Genomic DNA, 12794 nt, shown 5'->3' with positions numbered 1-12794 from the left:
AGGCCACGCACCTCCTTCTGGACACTCAGAGAGTGGGAGTGACCTGTATTGCCCCTAGGTCTAATGTAGACCACTTGTGCAAGATCCTCCAAGCTCTTTTCCCTCTGTCACGGTGACTGGCTAAAATGGCAAGTGCTCCACCCAGCTGGGTCCTGATATCAGGGTTTAAAGTTCCTGAGATTTTAGGAGTATTAGGCCATCTTGCCTGATACAGGACCCGGACATTATTAGTATGGAACTCTGCAGAAAAATATAAAATACGCCAGGTACACACACCGGGACTGGGCTGGAGAGCAGTCAACACCTCAGCCTGGCCTGCAGATACCCCTACACTCACCATTTCCTCCCCCACCACGAGACAGGAGCCATCTAACTTAGCTGCAGTCTCCCTGAACTGTTATCCTCATGCCCAGCTTTGAGTCCTGGATAAGTTCTTCTCTCTTCCTCTTCTCCCTTCCAGCCGGTCAAACATCCTACCCATTCCCAAGGGCACAGATCAAGTCTCAAGTCCTTCCAAAAGGGGACGGAAGGACTGCAATTCCTGTGGTCAAGACGACATCTCTTTGGGGGATTTAACACGTCCACCTCTATCCCATTTCATATTAATGAATCTCCTTTACAAACAATGATCTAGAAGGTTCCGGCTCATATGTGTCTGCTGAGCTCACAGCAGGTGCTCAGTAAATATAGACTGAACAGAGAGCAGTGCCATGAATTTATACTTGACATTTCTTACATATCCACAGAAGTTGCTTGAAAATCAAGGCACTTTTACTGAGGTATCAACTATACAAACAATTTTTAAAATCAGCACCGAATCGAATCTCATAATTACTGGAGAGCAGCAGGATGACAGGCAGAAAGGTCCTTCCAGCAGCTGTCCTGGAGCCAGTGATCATCAGTGAATCTGAGGCTCTCCTGCCACTTGCCGCCCCCTGAGCCAGTCTCTGCTGGCACTGCCCAACTAGCCTGCAGGTTGACACAGGTCTGGGGTGGGAGAGGAACAGAGAAATCAGGAAAGATGCATATCTGGTGCTTCTTCCTGCAGCAATTTGGTCCCAGTTGGGCATTTCATTTAGACTCAGAATGCAGATCATTAAAGAAACTTCTGGAGAAGCTTAGCATCTCACTCTGTTGCAGAGGTGCTTGGAATCAGTGTCACTCCTGGGTCAACATTTGGTTTCCCCAGCCCTGGGGGCAAGGCTCCTTCACTGTCATGATAGAGTACCCCACACTTATCTTCCCAGGGAGGGTGGGGTCACAGGTCGACAGTCAAGACAGTCATTTCTCACACTCCCCCATCTTTCCCAGGGCCTCCTGTGAACGCTGTGAGAAGCCACGCCTGTCAGGTTCCCAGCAAAGATTCCATCACCTTGCGCATAGCCTTTATCAGTATGTCCTTCTCAAGGTCTAATTAGAGGCTCTGCTGCTGTCATGCACATTTGTTTCCTTCCTCGGCACCTCTTTGCAGGGGGACAAAAGCTGCTCCCTCCTGACCCTAGCCTCTCATCTGCCTGTAGTTTCTTTCTTGAAGTCTAAATCCTGGCCATCACCCTGGCAGATGTCTAAGTGCTCTGCTGGGTGCACTCTCATTTCCAGTGCCTTCCTCTCACCCATCTACGTACAATCCCCTGTTACCATCAAAGGCTGGCAACTCTCCCAACCTCCTAACCAACGACGAGCGGATGGACGGGTCTGTGGGGCTAAGGCTGCCAGGATGCCAGACAATGCAGGTTCAGGTGAACCCCACTTTCTGGACTGTCCATAGCCCATCATTTTTGTCCTGGACTCTTTGGGTTCTCTTCCTCCCATTTATGGGACTCAACCTACCATTGCTCTCTGGTGGCTCCGAAAGGATTCAGAGAATTTTTTTTTTCTTTAAGACATTAGTTGAAATAACAAAGAATGAGGACAGGAGGCCACTGCAGATAGGGAAGCCATCCCAGCCCATGACTCACCCCTCCCCCACACCATGTTGTCACACCTGGTCAGAGCAGAGGGCAGGACTCCATTCTCCCCCAATCTCCGCTTGCCTGGACATGCATGGCCAAGGCGGGGCAGTGGGGGGCACCAGAGCAGCCAGACACCCCTGTCTTGGCTTAGCCTTGGTTTTCTCCCTCAATAAATTCTCTCCCATGGATGCGTGAGGGTGAGTAGAGGAACCCAGTGACCCTAATGGCCCCAGAAAGATCATTGGAGTTGGTGCAACCGAGGAAAGGGCCCACCAGGAAATGGCAGTGCAGCCTGGCCTGTGCCAATCTTGAGCATCTCTTTTGAGTGCCTAATATGGGGGTGTCTCTAGGCCAGGGGTGATGGGGGTGGAAGCAGCCCTCGCTCCCATCTTGGGGTTGACCAGCTGGCTGAGCACTGTCGGTGAGGTGAGTTAGTGAGAGGGTGTCTGCTTGGGGCAGGGGTGGGGGGTTGTGCAGTGAGAAGTTGGGTGTATTTGGGGGGACAGGTTGTCCCCATGAGCTGGTCCCATGCTCTAGCCTCTAGTGGCCAGGCTGAAGAGAGTCTTGGAGGATGGATGGCCAGGGCCACACCTGGTGGTACACTGTAGAGCAGGAAGCTCCCCAAGTCTCTCTCCAGCTGAGGAACTCTGCAAGATGGATGCGCCAGGCCAGTTGTCACGGACCAGCTACCTGGGAACTTTCTTGGTGGCCCGGCCATGCACAGGACGCTGCCCAGCTCTGATCCCTCCCCAGGGGCCTTCAGGAGACTGCGGCTCCATAGAGAGGCAGTCAGATATCCTGGGGATGAGACTATTGGTCAGAGCACGGACGTGGGCAGGAGCTTGGTCCATGGACCAGCCAACACCTTGGAGAGGACAGAACAATGCGAAGGAAGGAAGGTGGCCCATGCTGTACAACTGCCATGTCATCCAGGCAAATGGCAACAAAGAAACCAGCTTCCATCTGGTTCATGCTGTCCTAATGCTGCGGCTGATTAATTCAGTCCCTGACATCTAAACATCAGGCCTCTTGTCCCTGAAACAAGGCACTTCTGACCTCAGGAGACCTCGTTTCTATTGGGGCCAGACGCTGTGCCTCCCCATGCAGGATGATCCCCACGGAGGCCGCCGTCAGGGGATGTGGCTCTTCTCATCTCCCAGTGCAGCCTGCCTGGTCTCTAACCTCTAGTTTCTCACCTCCAGGCCACCCTGCAGACTCCTGCATCTCCTGCTCTGTGCGGGGCATTCTTTCACCCTTGGGTCTCATCCTTCTAACTTAGGGTGAGGCCCCTCAAGGCAGAGCATGGCACCAAGCCTGTCTGGGCCCAGCACCAGGCCCCTGCTGCTCAATGACACTCTTAGAAATCCCACCTATAAATGTCCTGAGCCTCCCAGCCTTTGCATATGTCCTAGGCTCCAAGCAGCTTCCCACGGCACAGTGGGTGACAGCTGGACCCAGGACACCAGCATTTCCAGCTTTCCTCCCGCTCTCCAAACGCGGAAACCGCAGGCCCCGGCCCTGAGACCAACCAAGCACAAGCCCCGTGGCTGCACAGTGAGTGTCCCTGGGGGCCTAGGCCACTCCTGCACTTTCTCCCCCTGAGATGATTAGATGATGGGACAGGTCACGGGTAGTGGGAATGCCAGTGGCCTCATGGCCTGTGGGGGACCCTCCCAAGAAGCCCTTGTCTCTGGGCATGTCAGGGAATGGGTGGGTTGACATTCAGAGACCCCAGCTCCTCCAGCCGGGGGTTCCTCCTCCACAGTGAGCCTAGGTCTCAGCTCCACCTGCCAATAAAGGACCTAATATGTGCTTTTTATGGTTTCATCTTTATATTCAGTGACACTTCATTTTGTAGAAGCTGCTCACCCCAAAGCTCTTGGGCTGCTTTCCGGAGGTGAGATTGGGGCCAGCTGGTCCTTGCAGTGCCAGAGGCTTGGGGCATGGAAGAGCCCACTCATAACCCCTGCTCGGAGCAGCCCATCCCAGCCCTGCCCCCTTGGCCTGGCTCGACCCTCCTCTGGGTGGTGGAAATAGGCCCAGCAAGGACCACAAGGGAGAGGTGCAGCTGAGGGGTGGGTGGGTGACCTTGTCTCAGCTCCTGAGGACCCTGTCAGGAGTGCTGGGACCAGAGAAAAAGGGTGGGGAGGTGGCCCAGGAAAGATGATAAAGGGAAGAGAAAAAAGACCACATACCAGAAAATCCCAAAACCAGACACCTACTGACCAAATAACAGAGAGCGCTCACTGACCAGCCTCTCCTGTTCTCCATTCAAGGGCTCCGACCCCGCCCCACAGCCCTCTCTGGTGCTGGAGTCCCCACATCCAAGCCCACCTTTGCTGCTCAAGTGTTAAGGACCAACCTACGGGGAACCCCAGAGTGAAGGGCAGAAACTCATGTGCAAGCCTTGGGCAAGAGCTCGCGGCCTCAGTGAGGGTAACGGACTCTGGCCAAGGAGGAAGCGAGACAAAACACCTTCCCACTGTAGTAGGGCAGGGTAAAGACGCCCCGTGGCATTTTTACGCGGCCTCAGTTTTCTCATCTGCAAGTGGCATGGAGATGCTAGAAGGACCTTCAGAGGCCATGAGTCCTCCTGGATTTTCCTATGAGGAAGCTGACATCTGAGGAGGAAGGACTTGCCACCAAATTTGCGGCACAGCAAAAACCCAAACGCTGGGTCCCCGACCTCCTCTCCAGGGCCGTTCTTATGACCTCTGCCCTAGGACACCACCGACACACACCACAAACCTCAGGATGAGAGAGGACGGCAGGGCAGGGCCCCTCCCCACGGGGAGCAGCGCCCTGCAGCCCAAGGGAGACCCAGAACTGAGGCCCCCGAGCAGAACGGAGAAGGCCTGGCTTCATGAGCACGAAGACTGAGGCTGGACCAAGCCAGTGGGCTGGAACACGTGTCCCTGCATCACCTGTGCCCTCAGGGGCTGTGGCACCCGTGAGGTGCCCTCAGCTTTCTGGGAAGGTGGAGTCTAAAGCTGGGCGGGGGCTGGGGGCAAGAGGCTCTTTCAACTTCTAACCTCACAGTCTCCCATAGGAGGGGTGAGGGGTCAGTGAGACCAGCTGGGCCACCAGAAGGTGTGAGGACCAGAGTGTCATCAGGGTGGCTCTCAAAGACCAGCTGCTTCCCTTCCCTCCCAGCCACACAGCCACCCAGGACCCCCACTCCCCCTCCCCACGGACCTGGGAAGTGGCTCCAGTCTGGCCCCAGGACTGTTGTGGGCTGGGGGAGATGACAGGCCTCCCAGCTTCTCCCTCAAGTTCCTCACTCCCCACAGCCCCCGGCAGACCTCGGGCAGAAGGGGTCCCAGCACTCAAATTCTGAGTCCCAGTGTTTTGGGGGCTCTGCCATTGTCACCGCATGCACCTCCGCTTCATCCATTCACAAATTGCAAAATCTCCCACTGCAAGGACATGTCACTGAGCATCGCCACCCTCCTCTCTGTGGACATCTGGGTTGTTTCCAGATGTGTTAAAAGGAACCTTAGGAATCAACGTGTTAGTGGGAGAGGCGCTTCACCAGGGCCAGGGAACGGGGGGTCCCACCTCTCAGGAGCCACCGGGCCAAGCCCAGACCAACAAGACATGTGTCAACCCCAGGAGGAGCTCGGGATGGTTCCCTACCTGCTGCGGCGGGGCTCGCCCTCTGGAGAAGGAGCAGCTGCTGTTGAGCTGCTCGCTGCAATCCGCTGTCCACTGCAGAACAGAAAGGAGGGGTCGGTGACGGCAGAACAGACAGGCTCACCCCACTCTGTGCCCCCCCACCACCATGTGTCCCTGCTCCTTGGCCTCAGAGCCTGTAGGAAATCCAACATTTTCAATGGCAAATCTTTCCCCACCAAGGTGGCCTCTTGCACATTCCACATCCTTCTCCATACCCAGCTCCAAAAGATGACAGACTTGGCATCAGGGAGGGGAGACCCAGACTGGCCATGAGAAGCTGGGCTTGAGCGTCCCCGAGTGGGATCTGACAACCACCTGCATGAACGTCCCCGAAGTCTGCTCTGCAGGGGACCTGGGCCTTACCATCCACCCACAGAATTGGACCCCGTGAGGTCCAGCCAAGGACCAGCATTCTGACAAGCTCTCCAAGTGAGGCACCAGGAGTTTGAGAGCCACTGAAACTCCTCTGATCACCCACGGGTCATTTTGTCATCCACAAATGGGGACAGCAAAGCTGGACATCCTGCAAGGTTGAGGCAAAGGTACTTTGGGAGCTGTAAAATAGTATGTAGGTATCACGTCACGGGGGTAGGAGGCTCCTCCCACCAAGGGCAATCCAGCCACACGGTGGCATTAAAGGTGGCATTAAATGTCCGCTTGTCTCTCCAGTGCTGCTGAACACTGACCTTACTCTACACACTCTCCACGCATAAAATGCAGAGGGAGCTCAGTCCCTACAGATCTGAGCTTCTGATCAAAATTGAGCATGGGAGACTTGTCACCAACAAAGCCCTGGTTTTCTAAAACCTTGTCCAGTCACACTCTCCAGACAGTGGATCAAGGACCCGACCTTTGTACAGGACAGATCTTTAAGTATGATGCTGACAAAGGAGACTGAGTTCAAGTGTGCTCTAGAACAGCACCTTCCAAACCAAATGAAACGAGAGCCACAAATAGGAGCCGCAGATCTAGTACACATTCTAGTAGCCAGATGGTTAAAAGAGAGGCAAAGTTAAAGAGTATATTTTACTTAGCCCAACGTATCACTCCAACAGGTAATCAATAAAAAAAAAAAAATCAGTAATGAAATAGTTTGCAATCCTCTTTCCACACTAAGGTTTTGAAATCCACTCAGCACACGAGTTAGGATGAGACACATTTTAAGGGCTGCACGTGGCCAGTGGCACCCGTATTGAACAACACAGCTCTAGAGAGACGGCAAAGGTGGCAGATCCATTTCTTGCTCATCCCTGTCCCTAGGGCAGAGGGTCTGACCTTCCCAGGCTCCTGTCAGCTGCTTCCGGCTGGGTCAACCCAGGAGATAGGAAGGAGGGAGAAGCCAGGGCAGGCTCTGTCTCCGTCTCTGCATCAGATGGCATTGCTAGCCATGCCTGGGTCTCTTCCATGGTTCCAGCCCTCACCTAACAGGCTTGGATGCTTAACTCTGGGCCTGGTTCTGGTGACACCATCTTTTCCTTGTGCCTCACAGGAAGGGGTGATAACAGCTACCTGTGGGTGCTAATTTCTGGTAGTTTAGCTTCTTAGCTTGTTCACCCTCTGGGTAACTAGTTCTCTGGATTAAATTCTCTCTGTTTGGATAATTCCAGTCTCAAAATATCTTCCCTGTCAACATTTATTCATTGAAAGATAAGAAACCTACCAGCCATCACTTTAACCAAGGGAGCAAATAAACTATGTCAACATCCCGGGCTTCCTAATATGGTTTAGAGCGGGAGGGTACATCACTTTTAAGGTATTTGTACTCAAAATGCACAATCTCAATGTAATCATGAGAAACACCAGGAAACCCAAATTAATGAACTTCCCACAGAATCAGTGACCAGTGCATAACAAATATATCAGGGCTGTGAAAGAAAAGGAAAAATCAAGATAGTATCAGAGTAGAGGAGAATAAGGGCACATGACAACTAAATGCAAATTTGGATCTTGGCATGGAGAAAGGATGTTAGTGGCAAAACCAATGAACTATGAATAAAACCTCTAGTTAACACCATTGTACCACTGTTAATTTCTTAGTGCTGATCATTGTACCGTGGTCATGTAAGAGGTTCATATTAGAAGTTGTGTTACAGGGAACACTTGGGACTGTTCTGCACTTTGGCTGTTAGTCAAAACAAAAAGGAAATATGTATGAATACACGTACATGTATCCACTATGCATACAGACATATAATGATGTGTACATACACATTTTGGATTGACACATATGTATGCACATAAGTGGCTACATGTGTGTCTGTGTAGCTTGCACTACTGTGAAAGTCCCTCTGCTTTACCCATTGGAGTGGTTTCCTCTCCAGCTGAAGTCTGGCCAAGGAATAAGGTGGCTATTGCTGTCCCATCCCAGGATGGCCTCTCAGATAAAGTCTTTCCCTTTCTAGGTGTTCCAGATACTTCAACAACAGTGCTGATGTGCAGCACTGTGTGACATCCTATAGAGAGGACGGGCACAGCTCCTTCTGGGGTCAGCCTGCCCCTCGCAGGGTGACAAGCAGGCAGCCAGTGTGCCTGCAACCTCGCCCCCCTTGGTGAGCCCACCCAGAGCAGCTCCAAGCTCCAGCAAGACAGCTCTGCTGTGACTGCACTTTACATTTGCTCACCAAAGTCTCCCACAGTAAAGCGTGTTCCTCGCAGGAGAGGCAGGATACACCAACCAGCAGCCAGGCAAGCAGAGGCGGGGATGTGCAGTGGGGAGGAGGAAGGCCAGGCTCTCTGCAGGGCCATGAGGGGAAGATGGCAGAAGTCCAGGGTTCTCAGAGACGAGGGAGCCCAGGCCAGGCCTGTGAGCAGGGGCAGGGGAGCACTTCTCCTTGATGGCAACAGGCTCACAAGCTGCAACCTCGGTTCTGGCCACGTCCTCTGAGGGGGATGGTGTGTCTTACTCGCAAGGGTCATCCAGCCCAGAGAGGCAGGACGGTGGGAAATTTTTCTATATGGTAATAGTTCACATTGAATCCACAGAAGTGGTTTCAGGGTCTCAACCATAGCTGATAATATCTATCTTGATTTAAAAGTCTAGAGTAAACAAGACACAAAGTTAAGTTTTAATAAACGTATGAGTACAGGTATTTATTCTGAACTCAAAATGGATGTTTATTTGATGATTCTCTACTCTCATCTGTACATTTTAAAATTTCACAGTTAATAAAATTAAAATCAGTCATTTCAGGTGGGCAATAGTCTTGAGCAGATGCTGGGGAGGAGGGGGTCACAGGTGATGAACACTGTAGGAGGAGGAGCAAGAGTCTAAAATTCCCCCAGGTACAGATATCAAAGGCCACGTCACAGGAGAGCCACATCACATGGTACATCAGCACAGGAACAGAAAGACAGATGGGCTGATGACCCTGCACCTAGAAGCCAATTAACGTACAACGGGAACCGGAAACACGATAAGGAGAGCACTTTAAACTAGGGAAAGGAGAGACTCATCAATAACCCCATGGAACTGAGCAAGCAGCCAGCCACTAACAGAAAATCTCCTCTAGGTGTCCTCCTTGCAAGATCCAAGGAAAGAACATTCCAAGTTGATCAAGATCTGAGAATCAAGTTCAAACTACAGCAACATTTGAACTTCTGTGTATGTGACACTAGAAATCACGAGCAAGAAAGAAGACAAGTGAGAGGCCACGGGCAGCAGGTGTAGCCAAGGACCCCTGTATGGACACACAGAGTTCCCAGATAAATCCAGCCCCTTCCAGGCTGTGACGCTGATTAATACTTCCTCCTCATAGCCCCCAGGGCTCTTACTCTCTCCTCTAGGCCAATGGGGGGCGGAGGCACAGCAGGGCGAGTGCCTTGTCCAGGCCCAAACATGGCAGAATGAGCAAGGGGCTGAATAGGTTTCCTTCAGGGCCAGGAAAAACGGCAGCACTGAATGCAATGTGTGGTCTGGAGTCCACCAAGGTCCCAGCGGGGACTTTTTTTTCAAATAAAGGATCTGATTGGGAAATTGGTGAAATATAAGATACATAGATTAAATGATAGTTTTGTATCAACGTTTATTTCCCATGGTATGATTATGTAAGAGAAAACCCTTGTTCTTAGGAAACACACATTGAAGCATTTAGGGATAAAGGGGGGTAATATCTGCAACTTACTCCCAAATGGTTCAGAGAAATCCATAAATACAAGCTTGTGGCTTGTGTGTGTGTGTGTGTGTGTGTGTGTGTGTGTGTGTGTGTATAAAGAGAGAGAGAGAGACATGGAACATGCACATACAAGAATTTGGAAAAATATTGACAATCGGGGACACTGGATGAAGGACATGCAAAAATTCTTTGTATTTTTATTGTGATTTTTAATGCAATTTAAGATATTTTTGGATTACTCCTCCCCAAGCGGCCTCACTTCCTCACCTCCTTCAAATCTTCCAACAGCCCAGCTGCCTGGGTCATAAATATTTCACCTTTAACATCCCATATCCTGTTTTCCCCCACCAAAGATAGGCCTTAGGAGGGCAGCGATCATGGCTGGTTCCATTCATGACTTTGTCCTGAAAGCCTACAACTGTGCCTGGATGAATAAATATCAGCTTTTAATTATATTTTACTACTTAGTACCTGGCAGAATAATAGAAGATCTAAACAACTACACTGAAACCACCACTCAAGAATGTCAAGGAGATCATTCTAAATAAAAAGCAAGGCAAAATTTACCTGTATGCTAGAAGCACAACTTTGTAAAAGGTGTATAAGAAAGAATAATCCACAAAAACTACATGAATTTTTATCATAAAATGACAGTGGACTTCTTTTCTCATTAATCTGTTTTTCTAACTGTTGCTTTTAAAGTAAAATTTAAAAAGAATTTTTTTTTTTTTGGACTAGGGATTGAACTCAAGGGTTCTTTCTCACTGAGCTACATTCCCAGCCCTTTTTATTTCATTTTGAGACAGGGTCTCACTAAGTGGCCAAGGCTGGCCTTGAACGTTTGATTTTCCTGCCTCAGCCTGTCCAGTCCCTGGGATTACAGGCATGTGCCACCGCACCCAGCTACAAGTAAAATAAATTTTAACCTACTTAAAAAAAAAAATGACTGGCAGTCAGATTTGAAAGTGCTCAACCTCACTAAAGATCAGCGTGATGTGAATTAAAATGGCAAGATGTCCCAACATGCTGGTGGCAGTGTGAACAGAGCAGCATTTTGGAGAGCAATTTGGCAATAGTCATTAAAATTAATTCCACTCCTCAGTATCTAGCTAAAGAAACCCTCTTATGTGCACAGAAAGAGGCCTATCCATCCAGCAGTATGCACTGAAGTTCCGGGTATCTCCAGAGGGGAATTGAGAATTAGACTGGATGCCAGCACCAAGGGGGTACTTGGAGAAACCCACACCACGGGCTCCAGTGCGGCCAGGAAACAGAACCCAGCAGATGTACAGGCTGGCAGCACCCTAGGGCGACGGTTGGGTGAACACTGTGAGTTACTGAACCACATGTCCATGGGGTACAATACATGATTTTGAAATAAAATATTTCTGAAAATCATATATATGTCAGTAAACACATCAAAGAGGTGAGGTCACTAACTCAGCAATTTGATATTAGGGAAGGGCAAGGGAGTGGAATGAGGTAGGATCCAAGGGAGATTTTATTGTTACTGTTTGAATTCTTGCGCACCGTGCAGATGTATGCATATAATGACTGTATAACATAAAAATAAAACAAGTGTGTCATGGTAGTGCACACCAGTGGCTGGAGAGGCTGAGGCAGGAGGATCACAAGTTCAAAGCCAGCCTCAGCAACTTAGCACGGTTCTAAGCAACTTTGCAAGACTCTGTCTTGGAATAAAATATAAAAAGGACTGGGGATGTTAAGTGGTTAAGAGCCTCAGGGGTTAAGTGCCCCTGGGTTCAATCCCCAGTACAAAAAAATTAATAAATAAACAAAATTTTTTTTAAAAATTTCTTAAACAAGGCAAAATATATAAAGGACCCCCATGCGCAGCCCCCCACAGGCCTCCTACAAACTCACTTCTTCTGTTAATCCCTTCATGGGTGGTCCACCATTGAGCGCTTCCTCCTGTGAGCAAAGATGGTGGGAAAATGGATCCAAGGGTCAGAGGAGATGCAGAAATGGGACAGAGAGTGGGGGAGGTGACAGGGAGCAGAATAGAAGCAGAAACACAAGAAGAGAAGGAAGACAAGTTAGAAGGCTCTGGTCCCCCTTCCTTCTCCGCATCTGTCTTTCAAAGATCCTTTTGATATTTAGAGCAAATCCTGGGCTTCCAGGTGCTGGACAGCATCGAAAAGGACCAGAGGAAGGCACCTTCACCCTCAGTGACTCTTAATTTGATCCGTTAAGGAGAACATTCTAGAAACTACACCTCCAATAAATGTGCCTGCCCTTCACTGAGTCCTACCTCCCATCCTTCCCAGAGACTAGAGGAGGCAGCTGGCCTTGCAGAAAGGAGACACTGGGCTGTCCACACCAGCAGGACATCAGAGTCACTCGGGGCTCAGAAAAAGTCTGTGCCCTGGCCAACTGGATCTCTGGGTGGGACCCATGCACCAGAGTTTTTCAAAGCTCCTGAGTGGTTCTGCTCAGCTGTTGCAAACACTGCTCTAAAGCTTTCAATGATTCCCCAGGTCACCTACTAACACGGGGAGTGCCAAGGTTTTCCCACCACAACATCCCAATCTCTTCAACAGAAGAGTTAATGACTAATGAGATTGGGAGTCCTAATTCTCTTTCTATGTAATGAACCACCCGACATCCTATCAGCCACAGCTCATTTCCACCAGGGAGCCAGAGGTAGGTGAGGCACAGGTTGGTCTCCGCCACCACTGAGTGGGGTGATTCGGCCATTTTCCACCTCTGTGCCTCAGTTTCCCTCCTGCAGAATGGAGCTATAATTCCTTCAGAGTAAAGACAATTGTCAGGGTGTGGGGACTTAGAATTTATTAGAGAACAGGTAATCCTGAAATGTGAAATAAGAATGTAACTTTAAATACGTATGGGAAAGAGTTTAGAAACTGAAAATATACATCCTCATGGCTACTCATGTAAGGAAGGGAAGCTCACTCCATTTATCATTTATCTATTTGTCTGTCTGTCTATCTATCTATCCATCCACCCATCCATATACTTTTTCTTTCTAGTCCTTGCTGGGCAAGGAATGGGGACACCACTCACAAGCATCTCA

The 12794-nt window shown here is 50.0% G+C and overlaps 1 protein-coding gene across 5 annotated transcripts in view; it reads right to left on the bottom strand.

Moving 5' to 3' along the window:
- CTIF (cap binding complex dependent translation initiation factor) overlaps window positions 1-12794 on the bottom strand; it is a 266106-nt gene that overhangs the window by 190076 nt on the left and 63236 nt on the right. For 3 of the 5 annotated variants that reach the window (XM_081262627.1, XM_081262628.1, XM_081262626.1), the window contains 2 exons: window positions 11624-11671; window positions 5589-5660 (listed from right to left, as the gene is read on the bottom strand). In XM_081262627.1, the coding sequence (XP_081118753.1) occupies window positions 5589-5660; window positions 11624-11671 (120 nt within the window). The remainder of the gene's footprint in view (window positions 1-5588; window positions 5661-11623; window positions 11672-12794) is intronic. The other 2 variants (XM_081262629.1, XM_081262630.1) reach the window with 1 other exon arrangement.

Source organism: Spermophilus citellus (genome assembly GCF_964194105.1).
Source record: "Spermophilus citellus genome assembly, chromosome: 12".
Classification (NCBI taxonomy): Eukaryota; Metazoa; Chordata; class Mammalia; order Rodentia; family Sciuridae; genus Spermophilus; species Spermophilus citellus.
This window is presented reverse-complemented; position numbering and strand designations above follow the sequence as displayed.